Below are 22231 nucleotides of genomic sequence, written 5' to 3'. Positions count from 1 at the left end.
TTTTTACAACAAGGTATTGTGATTCAGCAAAAAGAAAAAAAAATGAAATAAAATAAATTAAAACATAGCATAGTGTAAGTCAGGTACAATGGAAGCAAATAGGAAAATAAAAATTCAAACTACGATCAAGCAGATTATTTCAACTGGTCTTGAAATGTCTTTAAGATTAGCAGCTTGGCCGTTGAGAGCACAGAGAGAGATTTTTTTAATTTTTTACTTTTTACTTTTTAATACATGCATTCTATCTATTTAGTTTCTGTTTTGTGATTTTAAAATGCACTTTTTCTCTTACTCTACTCTTACTAATATAATTTCTTTCATAAGCCAACACTTAAATTTCTTTTATTTTTTATTTTCGTTTTGTCAATCTTTGCAATGTAATATTTTTTAATGTGCTTCTTTTAAATAGCTTTTTTCCAAGTATCTTTTGATATATAGAAAGCTCTATAAGATCTTTTCATTTCGACGAAAACACAAATTTCGGTTGAAACGTGCATTTTGCTACCCCTCCCTTTTTATCCCTTTTTTCAAGTCTTTTATTTTAATTTTTCATTTTTATCCTGAAACTTTTTCATTTTGGTATTTTTTCTAACTTTTTTTTGTCCTTTTTTGCCCTAAATTTTTATTTCCCTTTTTCTCAAGTCTTTTATTTCATTTTTTATTTTTTTACTCCAAAACTTATTTATGTTATTAACATAATTTTTTTCATATGTGCCCTTGCTTTTTTTTTGTCTTGTTATTCTCATTTTGCCAAAATATTTTCTACAATATAATCCTTTTTTGTGTATTTATTTTAAATAATTTTTTTCCTGAGTATTCTCATTGAAATATATCTTTTCAAATGTGTCCTTATTCAATTTTTTGTATGCAAAATCATTGTTATTTAATGACGATACGTTAAATATGTTTGTGTTAGTTGTGCATACTAACAAACTAAGATTTTTATTATTAATAAATTATAAAAATAATAACATAGTAATCAAAACTTAACACGCAGATTACTCTACATGTGCATAGCAAAAAAAGAAAACTGAAATGTATATTTTTTATGCAGGTTTTTCAGAGAGTGTTATAATAACACTCTCTGTAACACTGTCGTGTGCGAAAACATCAAAGTAATAAAGTAAGAAATAATAGTGCATCAACATAAAGAACACCAAGAATTGGTATCGTAATTTGGTGCGCACACCTACATCTGTGGGCCACATCCAGACAGTAAATAATCCACTAAGTTTCAATATTACAAACACCTATCGGACTTGTACACCCAAATACTCCCTCCTTGATGGTGTCGCCGCCGTGTCGAATCTCCTTAATGGCCTTGTCCAGCGGGCATCATTCGTCTTCAAACTGCATGGTGAAATCCCGTTGGCTGGTAGTGCGCTTCCTCCCGAAAGCTTATAATCCTTTTCCTGAAAGACGAACTCAATGAACACTATTGAAGACTCACAAATGCACAGACTTTTTCTGAATATTTTTCTGTAAAACCATGGTACAAAACGAGCTGAAACAAAACCTTAATATAAGGTTTCAATCTTTCATACGATCACTAATATTTTCCTCCTCAATTCTCTACAAAGGAGTTTTCATGACTTTCTCTCGACAATCTTGTACCTTATTACCACATTGAATTTGGTCTCAAAAACCAATTACGTTCAGATTCTCTTTTCCAATTTTGGTGGTCAACCAAATTTCAACTCACAGATTGATATTATTTCTATCACGCCAACTAATGACTCTCTGTCACGCCCCCCAAGCGGGGTGGGTGACGTGGAGTTCGATTAGAAATTAATAAAGCATATTCCCAACCGGGCCCCACACTTGACTGCATTAAAATATGAATAAATTACTACAGAATCCAGGAGCCTCTGACACACAGGGCTCCACCCCACAGGGCATACAGTATCGTACATACATGCTCATGTAAATAATCATTACAACAGACATCAACCACAGTCTAGTAAATCCAAATATTACATAAGATTACATAATTTCTCAAATTCCTTACATTTGTCCAAGGGGATGTCCACGATCCTCACTTGATTCCAACAGCAGCACAACTCAGCTGCTCCGTAGCAATTTTCCAGCTATAATGCCCCGCTCCTAGAGTCTCCTGGGAGGGGTTTAATACATTTGAAATATAAAACGTGAGCGAAAGGCCCAGTAGGATATAATTTGAAATAAACGTTATAAATAAATGAATCATAAGTGTGCGAGGAAATACATAAATGAATAAGTAAATAAAATAAGACATTCAGTCCCAACAGAACAGCCGGAACCTCACATCCTTTTTCTCAAAGGAAAAAAAAATGTAAATAACCGTTTTTCAGGCTTCAGCCAGTAATTAGTACAAATTACTTACCTAACCAAGTGCCTCGCCTACCCGGACTGAGTTGTGGGTTCTGCCCCCGATGATGCCCTCTCCGCATCCTATCTAGGCTTACAGTAATAGACTCTATTACCAGTTCACAAGATCTCTTTGCTTAAGAAATCATTCATTAACATTTTGAAATCGTTAATACGACCCCACGAACTACTCAAGCCGCGGGCCTCATGACTGGACAAGCCATGCGGTTCCATGACTAAACAAGCCATGGTTTTCAAAGCGTTTTCTTTCACAAATCAATCCCTTTCTTTAAAACATTTTCAAGGCCAAAATCCTTTTTGAAAACAGGCTCACAAGGAAAAAGGGATAGAAATCCTACCTCGCACTATCAAACTTAGGACTAGCGTCGCCTTTTCCGGCTTCCACTTCCTCAAGCCCATTCAGTCTGAATCTTCAGCGATCACTGATGCAAGACAACACTTTAGGATTAATTCTCATTCCTAAAGCAATCCAAATCTCAATTTCCAACTAAGATTTCCTATTAGTGTGCCCTAATCCATTTTCATGTTTCAAAATATCATTCCAAGGGTTTTCAATCTCAAATCAATGATTAACAATGCTAATCCATTTATCTCAAGTCCCCAAATGAAGCTAATTTGGGTTCTCCCCGAAAACAGGGGTCAAAACAGTAATTTCAGGCTAAACAGGGTCAAACCCCGTGTCAACTGGTCGACCGGTGACAGAGCAGTGCAACACTACCGGTCGACCGGTAGTGTGCACACCGGTCGACCGGACAGGTCGACCGGTCAGCCTGCAATCCGGTCAACCACATATGTCGACCGGTTTCCATGTGATCCGGTCGACCGCACAGGTCAACCGGTGAAATCAGCTGCGCGAGAGAAGCTCATAGAAATCAGTCCAAAACCTGCAAATCCAGTCCCAAATCGAGATATTTCAAAGGAAAACCACTAGATCTGGGTTCTAGGTCCTAAAACAAGTCTAAAGAACCCAAGATCTCCAATTTCTACTCTAGTTTTACTCAAAAACCATCAAAATCCGATTTGAACCAAAAATAAGTTTTGAAATTCAAAAACTTGAGATTCAAGAGAGGTTCTTTCAGTAATCTTATCTCGAATCCTTCTCTTGACGTTGTAAACTTCTTTAAATCTTTTCTTGGTTCAAGATCCGTTTGATTTGGGACACAAATGAGAGAGTGTATGAGAGTGAAGGAGAGAGTGAGAGTGTGCACGGGAAAGGAAAGAGAAAGGAAAGGAAAAAGGAAAAAGGAAAAGAAAAGAAAAGGAAAAGGAAAAGAAAATGACATGTGTCAATATTTTAAAAGAGCAGTCCAGAAATGCGCCCATACACACTTCTTGTTTAAAATAAATTATTAAGAATAATTTAAATACCTTGAAACTATTTAAACTCACACGTGTCAGAAACATTCATTAATTAAACTCAATTAATAATCCAGATTAGGCACACTAATAATCTCAATTACCTTAATTAATCTTAATTAATTCTTCAAGGTGTTACAACTCCACCCCTTTAGGCAATTTCGTCCCTGAAATTAAAGCCTACCTCAAAGTGTGAACAGATGCGGATACTGCTCCTACATCGTCGTTTCAAGCTCCCATGTCGCTTCCTCAACTCCATGGTACTGCCATAATACTTTTACTAGAGGAATCTCACGATGATGCAGACTCTTTACTTTCCGATCGAGAATCTGAACTGGTGCCTCCTCGTACGACGCGTCATACTGTATCGGAACGTCAAACCATTGCACTACTGTTTCCGACTCAGGTTGACATTTTCGAAGCATGGAGACATGGAACACGTCATGCACGTGAGATATTCAGGCGGTAAAGCCAACTGATAAGCCACCACTCTGACTCGTTGCACGATCGGGAATGGTCCCACATACCTTGGTGCAAGTTTCCCTTTCACACCAAACCGAACAACTCCCTTGCGTGGGGAAACCTTCAGCAAAACAAAGTCACCTTCCTGGAATTCCAAAGGCCTACGCCTTCTGTCAGCATAACTTTTCTGACGACTTTAAGCTGTCAACAGTCGTTCCCGAATCACAGCTATCTTCTCATTATTCTCTTGAATGACTTCGGGTCCAGTGCTCAGTCGATCCTCTGGTTCCAACCAACACACAGGTGACCTACAAAGACGACCATACAGAGCTTCAAACGGTGTCATTCCAATACTGGGCTGATAGCTGTTGTTATAAGCAAACTCAGCTAGATGCAGGTATTTCTTCCAGTTCCCACCAAATTCCAGAATACAAGCACGAAGCATATCCTCCAGAATCTGAATTACCCTTTCAGATTGTCCATCAGTCTGAGGATGGAATGCTGTGCTGAAGTTCAAGTCTGTTCTCATGGCTTCCTGGAAACTCCTCCAATACCTTGCATTGAAACGTGTGTCACGATCAGACGTGATAGACAGCGGCACTTCGTGTAGCCTCACGATGTGCTCCAGGTACAATTCTGACAGAATCTTTCGAGAATACGTCGCACGGAACGGTATGAAGTGCGCGGACTTCGTCAACCTGTCCACCATCACCCAGATGGCATCGTGCTTCAGCTTGGTTCTCGGTAGCCCCATCAGAAAATCCATAGTAATGTGCTCTCATTTCCATCCAGGGACAAGAAGAGGTTATAACTCTCCTGCTGGCGTCCGATGCTCAGCTTTAATCCGGAGGTAAGTCACACATTCTGAGACATACTTACGAACGTCTCTTTTCATGCCTCTCCACCAGTACTGTCTTTTCAGGTCCTAGTACATTTTTGTACTTCCCGGATGTATGGCATACCTCGATTTGTGTGCCTTTTGCATAATCGTCTTCTTTACCTCACATGCCTTAGGTACAACAAGGCGGTTGCGGAAATACAAGCCTCCATCTTCTCGGATTCTCCAATCCTCGAATTGCTCTCCATTTTGGATTCAAATCCAAATTGCTTGGAGGTGTGGATCCTGCCATTGATTCTACTTAACCTGTTGCACAATATCCGGTGTAGAGACCAGATTATACACCATAGCCTGGTTATAATCTTCGTAGAACTGAAGACCATACTCACTCACCACTTCAGTCCTTTTCCAATCTTCCAAAGCTAATGACGCCAGAGCCCCCGTCGTCTTCCTACTAAGGGCATTAGCCACTACATTAGCTTTTCCAGGATGATATTGCAGAGTGAAGTCGTAATCTTCCATATACTCCACCCATCTCCTTTGCCTGAGATTTAAGTCTTTATGAGTAAACAAGTACTTCAGACTTTTATGGTCAGAAAAGACTTGAAACTTTGCTCCATAGAGATAACATCTCCATATCTTCAGAGCAAATATTACCACTACCAGCTCCAAATCATGAGTGGGGTAATTTCGTTCATGTGGTCTTAATTGGCGAGATGCGTACGCTACCACGCGTCTCCTTTGCATTAAGACACAGCCAAGCCTACTCCCCGAGGCGTCAGAATACACCTCATAGGGTTCCTCATTATCAGGAATAGTCAAGACTGGTGCACTTGTCAGTCTGACCTTCAATTCTTGAAAAGCATTTTCACATTCGGCGCCCCACTGGAATCTGACTTCTTTCTTGGTCAACCGAGTCAGCGGTGCAGCAATACTCGAGAAGTCTTTCATGAAACGCCGATAGTACCCTGCAAGTCTGAGGAAACTGCGAATCTCCGCTACATTCTTTGGCCTTTCCCACTATAGCACAGTCTCGATCTTGGAAGGATCTACAAAAATTCCCTGTCTAGAAATCACATGCCCAAGGAACTTCACTTCTATCAGCCAGAAGTCACACTTCTCCTTCTTAGCATACAACTGGTGTTCTCGAATAGCCTGAAGAACAATTCTCAAATGCTGCGCATGTTCTTCCCAAGTCTTCGAGTAAACCAGTATGTCATCAATGAAGATGACCACGAACCGATCCAAGTACGGCCGGAAAACACGGTTCATTAAATCCATGAATGCAGCCGGGGCATTCGTCAACCCAAACAGCATCACCAGGAACTTGAAGTGTCCATATCGAGTTCTGAAAGCAGTTTTTGAAATGTCTTCCTCCTTGATTTTCAGCTGATGGTACCCAGATCTCAAGTCAATCTTGGAGTAGAACTGTGATCCACCCAACTGATCGAATAACTCATCAATCCTCGGCAGTGGATATTTGTTCTTCACAGTCACCCTGTTCAATTGACGGTAGTCAATGCACAACCGAAGAGATCCGTCGTGCTTCTTCACAAATAGCACCGGTGCACCCCAAGGGGAAATACTATTCCAGATATACCCCTTTTCTGCCAGCTCCTCAAGCTACGTTCTTAATTCTTTCATCTCCACCGGAGCCATCCGGTATGGAGGGATGAAAATAGGTGCCGTTCCCGGAACCAAATCTATACAGAATTCAATTTCTCGATCTGGCGGTAAACCATGTAGTTCATCTGGAAATATATCTGCAAACTCATCCACTACAGGGATTCCCGCACTATCTCCAGTTATTTTGGGTTCACCTTCTAGAGCAAGAAGAGAAGAAAAACATGTTAGATTCCTCCGTCCCCCAACACTGTACTTCAACAGTCGTTCTCCTAAGACTGGATTCAGATCTACCTGATAAGAAATCACTATTCCAGACTTAGTCATCAGAGTCACTCTCCTACGGTAACAATTAACAATTGCTCCGTATTCCGACAACCAATCCATTCCAAGTACCACGTCAAACAGGCCCATCGGAAGGATGATCAAATCTGCTCTCACTCGCTCACCGCCAATCGTGATGTCGCACGATTTACACACACTCATTACCTCCACACATCCCAGTGGGGAGTTCAAAGTCATCGGGACTTCTAAATTCTCAAATTTTAATTTCAAAGCTCGAACAAAAGAACTTGATGTAAATGAGTGTGTGGCACCTGTGTCAAACAACACGTGAGTAAAAGAGTGAGAGATTAGAATCGTACCTTCAACCACCGCGTTGCTGGTCTGACCTCCAGAACTGCCTCCTGCCAGGGCATAAGCTTGTCCCTGTACTTTCCCTTTCCCTCTGTCACCAACATTAGGCCGCTAGGTCGGAGGCCTATACTGTTACGGCGGAGGGGGTTGTACCGATCTCGACGCGTGAGGCCGAAATTGTGTAAGCAGAGGTGGTTGATAAGTCGGCACAGGAGGGTATTGCATCTATTGTGGCTGATATGGTGGCATGTACGATGGTGGCCCTTCTTGACTATATGAAGCGTCACTTTGGGCTTCTTGAGTCAGCGGTCGATTAGGACAATTCCTCCTAATATGACCCACATGCCCACAATGGTGACACTTGGGCCCGTATGGAGCATTTCTGTCACTTCCAGACGAACTACTGCCACCGCTTGTCATTTTCCTAGCCGTTTGTCCCTGGTTGCGGTTTCTCCTACCACTCCGCTGTGGTTCACCCAAAACGGAAGGTCTGCCAGAGACAGAGACTCGACCAGTTGCCTCTTTGCTTTGGTGATAGGCCAAGTTATCCTGTTCCACCCTCGTAGCAGCAGCTACCAAATCCCGAAAGTTTCGAATCCTTAAGGCCACCAAGGATCTCCTCACAGAGTTCTTGAGGCCCTTCTCAAACTTAAGACACCTCATGGGTTCAAACTCCACTAGTGATGGCACAAACCGGGATAGGTCATTAAACTTGGCCTCATATTCCCTTACAGACATGTCTCCTTGCAGTAGAGACAAAAATTCTAACACTTTTTCTTCCCTGTAACTCTGAGGGAAGTACTGTTCATTGAACAACGTCTCAAATTGTTCCCAGGTCAACCCTGCGACATCTATTATCCTCTTGACCTGTTTCCACCAAGTGTTTGCTAATCCCTCCATCTTATAGACAATAAATTCCACTCAGTATTCATCTGGGACTCCCATAGTACTCAAGTGCTTGACTATGGAGTCTAACCAGAACTCTGCTTCCTGGGGTCCTCTCTCACTATTAAACAAGGGGATAGGCGCACACCTAAATTCTCAGAAGTACCCTTGCTTCCTATCCTCAACCGGTCGCTCGTTTTGAGCTCTTGTGGCCATGCCTTGAAAGGCAGCATACATGGCATCCAAAAATCTCTGATTCTGTTGTGCCGGTTGATTAGCAGGCCTACGGCGAGGCGTCATTTCCTTCAACTAAAATAAAACTAGACTATTCAGTGGATTACAGATGTCACACATGTATGTACAATCCTGGGGTTTCTTAACCTAGGGCTCTGACACCACCTTTGTCACGCCCCCCAAGCGGGGTGGGTGACTGGAGCTCGATTAGGGATTAATAAAGCATATTCCCAACCAGGCCCCACACTTGACTGCATTAAAAATGAATAAATTACTACAGAATTCAGGAGCCTCTGACACACATGGCTCCACCCCACAGGACATACAGTATCATACATACATGCTCATGTAAATAATCATTACAATAAACATAAACCACAGTCTAGTAAATCTAAATATTACATAAGATTACATAATTTCTCAAATTCCTTACATTTGTCCAAAGGGATGTCCACGATCCTCACTTGATTCCAACAGCAGCACAACTCAGCTGCTCCGTAGCAATTTTCCAGCTACAGTGCCCCGCTCCTAGAGTCTCCTGGGAGGGGTTTAATACATTTGAAATATAAAACGTGAGCGAAAGGCCCAGTAGGATATAATTTGAAATACACGTTATAAATAAATGAATCATAAGTGTGCGAGGAAATACATAAATGAATAAGTAAATAAAATAAGACATTCAGTCTCAACATAATAGCCGGAACCTCACATCTTTTTTCTCAAAGGAAATATAATTGTAAATAACCGTTTTACATGCTTCAGCAAGTAATTAGTACAAATTACTTACCTAACCAAGTGTCTTGCCTACCCGGACTGAGTTTCGGGTTCTGCCCCTGAGGATGCACTCTCCGCATCCTATCTAGGCTTACAGCAATAGACTCTATTACCAGTTCACAAGATCTCTTTGCTTAAGAAATCATTCATTAACATTTTGAAATCGTTAATACGACCCCACGAACTACTCAAGCCGCGGGCCCTATGACTGGACAAGCCATGAGGTTCCATGACTAAACAAGCCATGGTTTTCAAAGCGTTTTCTTTCACAAATCAATCCCTTTCTTTAAAACATTTTCAAGGCCAAAATCCTTTTTGAAAACAGGCTCACAAGGAAAAAGGGATAGAAATCCTACCTCGCACCATCAAACCTGGGACTAGCGTCGCCTTTTCTGGCTTCCGCTTCCTCAAGCCCTTTCAGTCTGAATCTTCAGCGATCACTGATGCAAGACAACACTTTAGGATTAATTCTCATTCTTAAAGCAATCCAAATCTCAATTTCCAACCAAGATTTCCTATTAGTGTGCCTTAATCCATTTTCATGTTTCAAAATATCATTCCAAGGGTTTTCAATCTCAAATCAATGATTAACAATGCTAATCCATTTATCTCAAGTCCCCAAATGAAGCTAATTTAGGTTCTCTCCGAAAACAGGGGTCAAAACAGTAATTTCAGGCTAAACAGGGTCAAACCCCATGTCAACCGGTCGACCGGTGACAGAGCAGTGCACCACTACCGGTCGACTGGTAGTGTGCACACCGGTCGCCCGGACAGGTCGTCCGGTCAGCCTGCAATCCGGTCAACCGCATAGGTCGACCGGTTTCCATGTGATACGGTCGACCGCACAGGTCGACCGGTGGAATCAGCTGCGCGAGAGAAGCTCGCAGAAATCAGTCTAAAACCTGCAAATCCAGTCTCAAATCGAGATATTTCAAAGGAAAACCACTAGATCTGGGTTCTAGGTCCTAAAACAAGTCCAAAGAACCCAAGATCTCTAATTTCTACTATAGTTTTACTCAAAAACCATGAAAATTCTGTTTCAACCAAAAATAAGTTTTGAAATTCAAAAACTTGAGATTCAAGAGAGGTTCTTTCAGTAATCTTACCTCGAATCCTTCTCTTGACGTTGAAAACTTCTTTAAATATTTTCTTGGTTCAAGATCCGTTTGATTTAGGACACAAATGAGAGAGAGAGAGAGTGAACGGGATAGTGAGAGTGAAGGAGAGAAAGAGAGTGCACGGGAAAGGAAAGAGAAAGGAAAAGAAAAAGGAAAGAGGAAAAGAAAAAAGAAAAAGGAAAAGAAAAGAAAAGGAAAAGGAAAAGAAAATGACATGTGTCAATATTTTAAAAGAACAGTCCAAAAATGCGCCCATACACACTTCTGGTTTAAAATAAATTATTAAGAATAATTTAAATACCTTGGAACTATTTAAACTCACACGTGTCATAAACATTCATTAATTAAACTCAATTAATAATCCAGATTAGGCACATTAATAATCTCAATTACCTTAATTAATCTCAATTAATTCTTCATGGTGTTACACTCTCACATGCAAGGTACGTCTCCAACAATCAACTCCTCACATACTCTAAATACAATCAACTCATTAAGATAGTCAATCTAAAATTCTTTTCTCAAATAACTGTCCAAATTATTCGCTGAAATTTCCTTGCCAAAATCTGATTTCTATAAACAAAAACATTTCATATTCGGAGCAATCAAATAATCAAAATCACTTGTAATCTTATCCATAAACGCCAATTGTCAAATGTACCTGTTTTTAAATTTTTACAACCAATGTCAATAAATTGTCAAATAAAATCCTAACAAAAACGTAAAGAGAAACTCATCCTCTTTTAATAATGTTGTACAAATATATAAATACATATATAGATATAGATAAATAAAACGTTAAACCACTTGTCTTCAGCATAAAACATGCAGTGAAACAATAAAAATACCAAAAGGACTTTAATAATTCGTAATATATATTATCTAAAAAATTAAATTACTAAGAAACAAAGAATAGTACTTTAAGACGCTGAAAAACTTAAAAAAAATCCAACCATTATAAGGTGATGCAAAAATTAAGAATCCATGTTTCTTTTATTTATTTATTTTTTTGCTGCAACCTTTTTTCCCTTCTTTGTTCTAAAATGAGTTAAATGTTTTGAGTGAGCGGAACTAAAAACATCCTCTTTATATAGATGTTTAGATGGAAGGTTGGAATTGTTTTGGGCACTTTTTCACAATTTAAATTTGTTGTTATAATATTTTTTTATAAAAAATTTAAATACAACTTTTTTCTACCATATTTTCTCTTACATAAAATTTACTTTACAACTCCCAACATCCCTATAATAATTTTACCATACTGTTTAATAGAATTAAAGATAAGGGTCTTAAGTTGAAATATTTTGATTGATGGGGTGTGTTATAATTCAGGCAAATACATTAGATGGTAAATAAATACAATATACACAAGTATATTGACGCATGGCCCGTTTGAGAGAGGTAAACAGCTTAATGGGTTAAAATTATTTTTAAATTATTTAGTAAGCAACAAAAGTGTTGCAATAAAGTTTATAATACTTTAATGAAATTATAGTACAAATTTTATAGTCTATTTAAAAGTGTTTTTTAAGGCGTTAGTTTGTGATTTTGATTGAAAGTTCTTCAGACATATTATCTAAACATTTTTAAAAGTAACTTTGAAGTTACAGTACTAAAAGTAGCAAAAATGCTCTACTGTCATCCCCATAAATGAGGAAATAACTTAGGGTTCGTTTGATATGAGAGTTTAAACTATGGTGATTTTAATTTTGATTTTGGAACCAGAACTGTGATTCATGATATTGAGTACAAATCATGGTTTTAAAAGTAGAACCAAAATCAGGGGTTTGAACCACCCAAAACCAGTGGGTGGTTTTAGAATCATGGGTGATTCATGGTTTAAAACATCACATCAGGGTTAAAACCTTGAATCAGAACTATTCTGACAAAACACTGATTCTGAGTGAGTCAAATCAAAATCACTTTTTACTTTTTATAAACAAACACTGGTTTTGAACCATAATCATGATTTCGGGTTCAAAACCCTTACACTAAACAACACCTTATTCAAGCAATATTCAATTTAGGAGAAAAAAGTAAATAACTTGACCAAGTTACACGTGCAATTCGAAGTATTTATACAAAATGACACTTTAATACTCCATATTTAGAATTTATCTTTAATTTAACAACTTATGAATCTGTCTATTTTATTATTAGTAAGATAATATTATTTTAAATATATCCTTTTGTGTGGTTGGTTATAGTAGTTATTAAAGAACATAAATGTCATTGCGGGTATTTTTACAAACTTTGTGCTATGGGAGAAAGAGAGAAATAGGTTAAGACTTGAGATGAATTAAAATTAATAGGCTAATAGTTTACATAAGTTAATAAACATGCCAAATTACCGTTTTTATCCATAACTTGTCTGGTTATGAACCATAACTTGACAAGTTATTTTCTATAATTTATCTGGTTATAAACCCTAACTTGATAAGTTTGTCCATAACTTAATAAATTTATCCATAACTTATCTGATTATAAATTATAACTTGACAAATTATGACATATTAATTTTTATAACTAAAAATTAACCTATATACTTTCTTAAGCTTTTCAAATGGACCTATTTCCTACTATTTACCTTTATTTTTTCAACTAACATGGGTAGGAAAAGCCCACATCCATCTTCCAACCGATCCCAGGCCAGCAAAGAAATTAGCCCATAAGAGGCCCATCATCACCAGAGAGAAACAAAATTTAAGTAAAATACAACTAACCTCTAAAAAATGAATGGGAATTCATGTTCTCTGAAGATCTTTCTAGAAGCAGACCAGTATCTCCCTTAGACGCCTCTAGGACACTTTGACCACCTTCTCTCTTCCCCCACCCCAACAAAAAGCAACAGTACACCCACATTTTAAAATAGTTTTTCAAAAATTAAATACAAAATAAACAAAACAAAAACAAAAATAAAAATAAAAATAAAACTAGAAAATTCCACACAAATCCCCCTCGGTGCGTTCTCATCTTTGGCCCTAAATAAAAAGGTCACCCTTCGCCTCCTCGTGCTGCCCTTGTTTTCCTCGTAAAAGCCTGTGTAGAGAATTCCAGAACCTCAAAACCCCTCTCTCTCTCTCTCTACCTCTTCCTCTGCCTCTCTCTCTTCTCTCTCTCTTCTCTCTCTCTCTCTCTCTCTCTCTCTCTCTCTCTCTCTTCCTGACCTCAGAGTCTGCGTCGATCGGTTCGAAGGTTCGGTCACTAACCCTAGCCTTTGCGTCAGATTCAGATCTCTTTTGATAGATCTGAGAATTTCTGTATGGATTTGGACCTTTTTTTCGCGGCGATTTGCTTGCGTTACTGTTAAATTCGTTTCTGATTCTTCGCTGCTCCTTTTAGATTCTAATTTCGTTTCTTTCGTATTTATAAGCTGCTTGGTTGTGATTTCGTTTGTTTTGGTTGGTTGGTGATTTGAGGTTTTGTTCGTGAGAGAGATCAATGCGTTTCTAATTGTGCGATTACGTTTCTAGTTAGGTTGTAGCTATGGAGGAAGAATCTGTGTGCTTTTTAGCTATGTTTTAATTTACACCTTTTTTCCCTGTATTTTATGGGGCATTGATTTTGATCGGCTTTTATGTTATTTTATATCATACTAACAAAAGCTGCGTATGAAATTATAGCCTACTCTGGCCAAGCTAAAGAAATATTTTCGTGCAAAATTGTGTATTGATTTTCCAGGAATGCTTGCATACACAAATGCTGTATGATACATCTTGATTTGATTGCTCCCGTTATGTTTTCTTCCCTTTAACAGGTAGCAGGTTTAGATAGAAGTTCAATTTTGGCTGAATGTGTGTTGATTTTTTTTTGTTAGTTTGCAGATTAGACTGAGTTTAAAGTTTAGCGAGGATGAGCGTTGTTGGTTTCGATCTCGGCAATGAGAGCTGCATTGTAGCCGTTGCAAGGCAGAGGGGGATTGACGTTGTGCTCAATGATGAGTCCAAGCGTGAAACTCCTGCTGTTGTTTGCTTTGGTGATAAGCAGCGGTTCATTGGGACTGCCGGAGCCGCTTCAACGATGATGAACCCTAAGAATTCGATATCTCAGATAAAGAGGCTCATTGGTCGACAGTTTTCTGATCCGGAGTTGCAAAAGGATCTCAAATCATTGCCTTTTACTGTTACTGAAGGGCCTGATGGCTACCCTTTGATTCATGCTCGTTATCTGGGAGAAGCAAGGACATTTACGCCGACCCAAGTTCTGGGAACGGTGTTTGCAGATCTAAAGGTTATAGCTGAAAAAAATCTGAACGCAGCGGTCGTTGATTGCTGTATTGGTATTCCAGTTTACTTCACTGACCTTCAGAGAAGGGCTGTTTTGGATGCAGCCACAATTGCGGGTTTGCATCCCCTTCGCTTGTTTCATGAAACTACAGCTACTGCCTTGGCCTATGGTATTTATAAGACGGATCTACCAGAAAATGACCAATTGAATGTTGCTTTCGTTGACGTTGGACATGCGAGCATGCAAGTTTGCATTGCTGGATTTAAGAAGGGACAGCTGAAAGTATTGTCTCATTCGTTCGATAGGTCTTTGGGAGGTAGAGATTTTGACGAAGCTCTGTTCCACCACTTTGCTGCAAAAATTAAGGAAGAGTACAAGATTGATGTTTTCCAGAATGCGAGGGCTTCCTTGAGGCTGCGGGCAGCCTGTGAGAAGCTGAAGAAGATTCTTAGTGCTAATCCTGAGGCGCCTTTGAATATAGAGTGCTTAATGGACGATAAGGATGTCCGTGGGTTCATCAAGCGGGATGAATTTGAACAAATTTGTGTTCCTATTTTGGAGCGTGTGAAGAAACCTTTGGAGAAGGCACTTGCTGATGCTGGCCTTTCGATAGAGAATGTTCATATGGTTGAGGTTGTTGGATCAGCTTCTCGTATTCCTGCTATTGTCAAAATTTTGACAGAGTTCTTCAAGAAGGAGCCTAGGCGCACAATGAATTCAAGTGAGTGTGTAGCCAGGGGTTGTGCCTTAGAATGTGCAATTCTTAGTCCAACCTTTAAAGTTCGTGAGTTTCAGGTATATTTTCTTCCCTAGTCAATGTAGTTACTAAATATTGTGCTGTACTGTCAGCTTTTTTGCTTCGCATAACCTGTTTCTACCAGTTGGATGCATGGTGTTTCCAGCTAATGATTACTTAAGCTCTGTATCTGAGTTAAGTTGTGATTTCCTTGTGGCATTATTCTTCTAAAATATCTAATTTGTGGTGTCCAACATTTCGCTTGTAAATCTGAAGGTGAATGAGTGCTTCCCGTTCCCGATTGCTTTGTCATGGAAAGGCTCTGCTCCAGATGCACAGAATGGAGGAGCTGAAAACCAACAAAGTACAGTTGTTTTCCCCAAGGGAAATTCATTACCAAGTGTCAAGGCTCTTACATTTTACCGATTCGGTACATTCTCAGTTGATGTACAGTATGCTGATACTAGTGAATTGCAGGCACCTGCAAAGATCAGCACTTACACGGTATGTTGTCAAAGTATCCTAAATTTTGTGCTCGTGTCCCGACTACTTAGTTAGCTTGGTTAGTGTCTGTGTCGGAGGTCTTACTCTCTTTTACAGTATTAACATATAATGTTCTATGCATGCGCAGATTGGTCCTTTCCAATTCACAGGTCTTACTCTCTTTTACAGTATTAACATATAATGTTCTATGCATGTGCAGATTGGTCCTTTCCAATCCACAAAAAGTGAGCGTTCAAAGCTAAAGGTCAAAGTTCGCTTGAACCTTCATGGGATTGTCTCTGTGGAGTCAGCAACGGTAAGTTATTTAAGTATTTTCTGGAACTAATGATTGCACCGAAGCTAGTGGTTTATGGTTTTGAACTGTATATATTTATTGTGATACTTTATATATTTATGGTGATTCTGATACTTGTTTCAGCTTTTGGAAGAGGAAGAGGTTGAAGTTCCAGTCACAAAGGAGGCACCTAAGGAAGCTAACAAGATGGAGACTGATGAAGCTTCCAGTGATGCTACTCCTCCAAGTTCCACTGATGCCGATGTGAATATGCAAGATGCCAAGGGAGCTGGTGATGCCCCTGCTGCTGAAAATGGTGTTCCCGAGTCTGGAGACAAGCCTGTGCAAATGGAAACAGAACAAAAGGTATATTGTTATTTCTGTGTCAGTGGTTCCTTATTTCTTCCAAAACTTTATCCTGCCTCAGTATCGTTTTTGATGTGCATTAACCTCCATGTAATGTGGCGTTTCAATTGACCATTTTCAATGAGCCCGCTATTTACTTGAACTATGAAGGATTCAATCACCTAATGGAATTGCATTTTCTATGCCGCCGCCGCCACCACCACCACCACCACCATTATTATTTTTTATGTTTTGATCTGATGCACGTTGAATTAATTTGTCTTTCTTTGAAGTATTGAGCATTGTGACGTAGTTTGCTTTTGGCTTTTGTAGAGGGATATTGGTATTTATATATAAATTCCAATTTTCCATTTACTGTCTCGTGCTTATAAAAGAGATGGGAGTTCTTGTTTCTATATTGAATGTTACACACTCTTGATTGTTAAGATTTTTGTGCACTTGTGTCATCTGCTTCCATTATCATGTTGGCAGGAAACTGTCATCAGTAGATTTTTGTATTGGGTATTCAGCCTGTGCTTATGTTTGAGAAGCAAACACTGCTTACTTTGTCACTTGGTTCTTGATACAGCCTGATGCTCCAAAGAAGAAGGTCAAGAAAACAAATATTCCTGTAACAGAGTTGGTTTATGGTGGTCTGACTCCTGCTGACCTGCAAAAAGCAGTAGAAAAGGAATTTGAAATGGCTTTGCAAGACCGAGTAATGGAAGAGACTAAAGACAAGAAGAATGCCGTTGAGGCATATGTTTATGATATGAGAAACAAGGTATGGCTATAAAATTTTATTCAAATAATGATATGGAGGTCAGAAAATTTTCAATAAATTAAATTGGTGATTTCTTAGCAGTCTACTTCATATTTGGCCTCGGCCTAGTCTATTGTTATTTGAAACTAAGGGGTATCTTTGGTGTGTCTCCACCAGCTTAGTGACAAATATGAGGAATTTGTCACCCCTTCAGAGAAGGAAGAATTTTTTGCCAAGCTTCAAGAGGTAGAGGACTGGTTATATGAAGATGGAGAGGATGAAACTAAAGGTGTTTACATTGCGAAGCTTGAGGAGCTAAAGAAGGTACCATCCTTCTCCGTGACCCTGACCCCTCTTATGTCCTCCCCATTCCCCTTGAAAAAAGAGGAAGCATAAACAGTGGGGGATGCTGATTTTTTATTTTTATATTTACATATTTTAGTTACTTGATTGTAACACTAATTGCGATCTGTAAAACTGCAGCAAGGTGACCCCATTGAGGAACGATTCAAGGAGCACATGGAGAGAGGAACTGTGATTGATGAACTTGCTTACTGTATTAATAGTTACAGAGAGGCTGCAATGTCAAACGATGCCAAATTTGATCATATTGATATGTCCGAGAAACAAAAAGTAATGCAAAGAACCTTCTGAACTTCGTTTTCATCTGCTCTAGCCTTCCTGTGAGTACTCAATTGATTTGTCTTCTACCACCTTTTGTGCAGGTCTTGAATGAGTGTGTTGAAGCAGAGGCGTGGTTAAGAGAGAAAAAGCAGCAGCAGGATGGACTCCCAAAATATGCTTCTCCTGTGCTCTTGTCGGCTGATGCAAGGAAGAAGGCAGAAACACTTGACAGGTAACTTAACTGTCCATCCCTTTTGAGAATCTAGAAGTACAGTTGTGTCAATTTTGTTTATCATATGCTCTTAATCTCTGTGTGTGTGTAAATAAGATATCTGACTGGTCTCTACTCGTTTAGTTTATGGGCTCAGTATACCAGTTCCTGCTTAGAAATTGTTATGTGGGAAAGTTAATTAGATTTGCTGCTTTCTCGAGTTGTTCCCAATCGATTTTTTTTTTTTTTTGATTCATCTGTATCTGCTAACAGGTTCTGTAGGCCAATAATGACGAAACCTAAACCTGCACCTGCCAAGCCAGCTACTCCTGAGACACCGCAGACCCCTCCTCCTCAGGGCGGTGAGCAGCAACCTCAGGGTGGTGATGCTAATGCTGGTGCAAACAATGCCAATAGCAGTGCTGAGAATGCAGCGGCTGAATCTGCTGAAGTACCTCCGGCTTGTAGTGAACCAATGGAAACTGACAAACCGGAAGCTGGTCCAACTTCTGTGTAGAGTAGGGCAGCTGCCCTCTTTTGGATTTATGCAGGGAAAGAAATCAGTTTCCCATGTAAACTCGGACACTTTTTTCGTGTTTGAGCCCAAGACACTTTTGGTGGGCTAACAACAGTAAGGGTCTGAGGGATGGCTGGTGAGATGTCAGTCTTGGGTATGTAAAGCCATTTTATGTTGGTGGTTTTTCCAGGTTTTACTTCTATTTAAGTGGGTAACTGGAATCCGGATTTTTTCTTTATAGGAGGGTTTTTAAGAGAGAGTTGTTACTGTTTGATCTCTTTTTTCCTGCTCTGTTGTTGGGGAAAGGAGAGATCGAAATCTTTTCTTTTCAAGCGTCTTTGTGCTGTCGTACTTGGGCTATCATTATATCTGTGATTTATTTTTCGCCGCTTTTTTTCCCCTAGAACCATGAATGTTGATGATTTTGTTAATTTGGTGTTCGGTATAATTTATATTGCTGCGCGGAAATTTTTAGTTTCAATTTGCTGGCAATCGGTAAACTCTATAAACGGTTCTATTATGACGTGAGCCTATATTGAGGAGTTGTTTGGTTGGAGAATTCATATTCTGATTCGAATCATGGTTTGTGATTTGTTATAATATTTTTTTTTATAAAAAATACACATTTTAAAATTATACTCCTGAGAAATTGGGTTAGGTGACGTTTCTGTTTATGGCGCTGTCGTTGCGCACTAGTTAATGCCCTCTGCCAATCCAAAGCTAACTTTGCTTTTTACATTTCCAGGGACAACCATCATTTGGTTTTTTGGTGAGAATTAAGCCTCTTTTGTCAGGTGCAGTTTGACGTGCACTCCAACAAGTGGCGATATTTTATTCCTTGTAATCATTAGATAACGCACATACTGAAAATAGTATCATTTACGAAAAAGAAAAAAAAAAGTGAAAATAGGACCCATGTTCTAATCAGGAGAAAAAAGCGGGACAAAGTATGTAAAAAAAACAAACGTCGCAAAGATGTGAGTTTACATGTCTGGATTCTTCTAGACGACATAATTTCACACTTGAACTTTTGCTGCGGATTTCAGTGCGCGTAAAACGATTTGAGGCTTTTGTAAGAATCATCATTGCATTTTCCGCCATTTGATTGTACAGAGCCTAAGGAAGATAACTCGGCAAGTATCGTGGAACTTAGAGAGGCGATGTTCAAGCAACTTGGTATTCATTGTGCACCTAGCGATATTCATTAACTCGGATAGTAATACAACCTTGTTATTTTCTCTACTATTCTTTATACAAGAATTGCCATTCCATATTATCGATCATCATAACCAAAGTTAATTTGCGCACATTGAGAAAAGACAGCAAAAAGGAACAGGGTAAGTCATAAAATTGATTATCGTACTCTGAATTCTGTTCCGTTTTCTATCCATAATTGGATTTAGTTACAGGTACAACGTCAACCGTCTTATTGCCCTCACAGGATAAGATAGAGGCAAAAGGCCCCCAATGTATTGTACAACTGCAGCTAGCAGCTAATAAGCTATCAAATTACAACTAGAGAAAGATGATAAAGACCTGTATACATCACCCGCTTGCATTCTCGGCAGAGACATCAATCTCCTCATCGACGCCTCGCCGAATCTTTGCAATCTCCGCCTGTGCTCTCTCCATTATCTGCCTCCGCTGTATTTCCAAATCTCTCTGGAAATCCATTCTCATTTTCTCAAGCTCCACCATCTGCTGTCTTTTACTACTCTCTATCTTCTCATATATCTCACTAATTTTATGAATGGAATCAGCAATCAACCTAAAGGAAGACCCCTCATTCCCATCGCCGTTGTCCCTGCCAGACTTTCTTTTCTTGGGTGGAAGCCCGTCCGTATCATCATCATTTCCCTCGGCAGATTCCGAGTTAGCGGGGCTGTCCCTCATCTCATCCAATCCATTTGCACGGTTCAAATATACTCCAGGATTCATGAAAACATATTCTCCCGAGTCCAATCCACAAGACAGACCAGGTTGTTGTTGTGGTGATGACAGCAACAAGTCCATCTTCTTGAAATAAACCCATTTGCTAGTTAAATTGAGTTTCTCCTTCTTATACTTCTTCTTCAAGGTATCCAAACGATTACGGCACTGCGTATCTGTCCTGTCAATCTTTGATACCTCAGATACTTTCTCCGCAACCTCTTGCCATTCTTCAGAGCGAAGACTCTTCTTCCCACGCTGAATAAACCGTTGACCCCAAGCGTCTAACAGAACAAAGGTCTCACGCTCAGTCCAGTCCGTAAGCGAATTTCTGCCACCAAATGACTGTCTTGGAGATGGGCCAGAGGGTTTTGCAGCGGATGATGGACTTGGAGCAGGTATGCGAGGAGCAAACTCATAACTCGAAACCAAACTCTTCAACTTGCGCTTTTTCAGGTGTCTCTCCATATCAACACCCTCACTCCTTCCATTATAATTCTTTTGCTCACCATTATCGTCATCTTCATCCTCGTCCTCATCATCATTGTCGTTCTCATCCTCATCATCATCGTCAACATCATCACCAACGTCTTTCCGAACCACGGCGTAGCCGTTACTTTGACCATTGTTGTTGTTGTTGTTGCCATCTTCTTCCTCGCCCAACTCTTCATCTTCTTCATCATCTTCCTCGTCCTCATCATCGTACTGACTACCAACGGGTCTTGGATATGAACCACCCAGACCCGGCATCTTTTGGCGCAGCGAAGATTCATAACCCTGTTGGTGGTTTACACCATAAGGATTCGGAGGATACCTAGCATCATCTTCCGTGTCATCCATTTACGCACAAATAATGACTACCCTCGAACAACACTCTGAGCTCAAAGCTAAAGCTCTAAAAAATATCAACTTCCTTGTTACAAACTCCCAATCTATCTATTAATTTCCATGGAATAACACGATGAGCACCGAAATTTCCCTTTTGTCAACCAAAATTTGACTTCTAACTCGAAAATTTTTCCCCTCCTACGATCGATTTTCAATTGCAACCAAGATCAACAAGAACCTGAAATCTTTGATTTAATTATCTGAAATTAGAACAGAAACACTCAAATCGAAATTTACCAAACTTTCTATTTCAACTCAAACAACAAAATCAGAAAAAACGAAACCCTTTGTTCTCAAAGTGAAATACTTTTTTGATATTCGAAGAAGATCATCCATCAAACATATAGTAAATTTTCAGGTCAAACAAATTTCTCCTTTTAAACTCAATAAAAGAAACCAATTATTCATTTTCGCAAAAAATCCCCAATTTTGAGTTCAAACAAATCCCTAGAGCGAAACAAATCAAGTCATCTTACCTCCAAGAAACGTTTTTTAAGAGCCTAGAGAAGCAAAATTCCCCCAAAAGTAAATGTCTTCAATTCAATCCCAATTCCAAGCTCTCGAATAAGTTCCAACTCCAAATTTTCTCAGCAATTGAAAAATCAATCCGTTTCTTTTCCCTCTTTCCACGAAACCTGGACAGTGGGAAAAAAGACGAGCAGGCGACGAGTAGCGTTTGGGGATAAAAGACCGACGGCTGCTAACCTACGCCGGAGGTCAAATGGGTTTTGATGTGGGCCCAGGGCCCATGTTCAATGAGCTTGGGCTCGTTTGGCTACTTGTGTGATCTGTTGATTGTTGGGCCTGGGCTCGGAGTTGGCATCCGAACACGCAAAGCCGGTCCCACTAAAACGACAATAGGACCATCGGATTCTCCGACTTTTGATCTTACAATTTTCGTCGACAACCGTTCGATCGGA

General features: G+C 39.5%; 2 protein-coding genes across 4 annotated transcripts; one reads left to right on the top strand and one right to left on the bottom strand.

The window, feature by feature from the left end:
* The first annotated feature begins 13262 nt into the window (after positions 1 to 13262).
* Positions 13263 to 18900, top strand: LOC21408842 (heat shock 70 kDa protein 14). 2 transcript variants are annotated; one of them, XM_010099743.2, is made up of 10 exons: positions 13263 to 13488; positions 14118 to 15315; positions 15533 to 15760; positions 15960 to 16055; positions 16179 to 16400; positions 16969 to 17163; positions 17320 to 17466; positions 17626 to 17775; positions 17868 to 17998; positions 18251 to 18900. In XM_010099743.2, the coding sequence occupies exons 2-10, from the start codon at positions 14146 to 14148 to the stop codon at positions 18492 to 18494; spliced, it is 2583 nt and encodes an 860-aa protein (XP_010098045.1). In that variant the 5' UTR covers positions 13263 to 13488; positions 14118 to 14145; the 3' UTR covers positions 18495 to 18900. The 2 variants fall into 2 exon arrangements, with proteins under 2 accessions (XP_010098045.1, XP_024022518.1); XM_024166750.1 differs by having other exon boundaries at positions 14111 to 15315.
* A 932-nt stretch (positions 18901 to 19832) lies between these two features.
* On the bottom strand, positions 19833 to 21976 carry LOC21408841 (trihelix transcription factor ASIL1). Of its 2 annotated transcripts, none has more exons than XM_024166751.1 (2): positions 21788 to 21976; positions 19833 to 21496 (listed from the first exon to the last, which is right to left on the bottom strand). In XM_024166751.1, exon 2 carries the CDS (start codon positions 21261 to 21263, stop codon positions 20040 to 20042), a length of 1224 nt encoding a protein of 407 aa, XP_024022519.1. In that variant the 5' UTR covers positions 21264 to 21496; positions 21788 to 21976; the 3' UTR covers positions 19833 to 20039. The 2 variants fall into 2 exon arrangements, with proteins under 2 accessions (XP_024022519.1, XP_010098044.1); XM_010099742.2 differs by having other exon boundaries at positions 19833 to 21489.
* Between the last annotated feature and the right edge of the window lie 255 nt (positions 21977 to 22231).

This window comes from Morus notabilis, unplaced genomic scaffold, assembly GCF_000414095.1.
Source record: "Morus notabilis unplaced genomic scaffold, ASM41409v2 Scaffold307, whole genome shotgun sequence".
NCBI classification, from domain to species: Eukaryota; Viridiplantae; Streptophyta; class Magnoliopsida; order Rosales; family Moraceae; genus Morus; species Morus notabilis.
The sequence above is the reverse complement of the archived record's forward strand: the minus strand, read 5'-3'. Positions and strand labels throughout refer to the sequence as shown.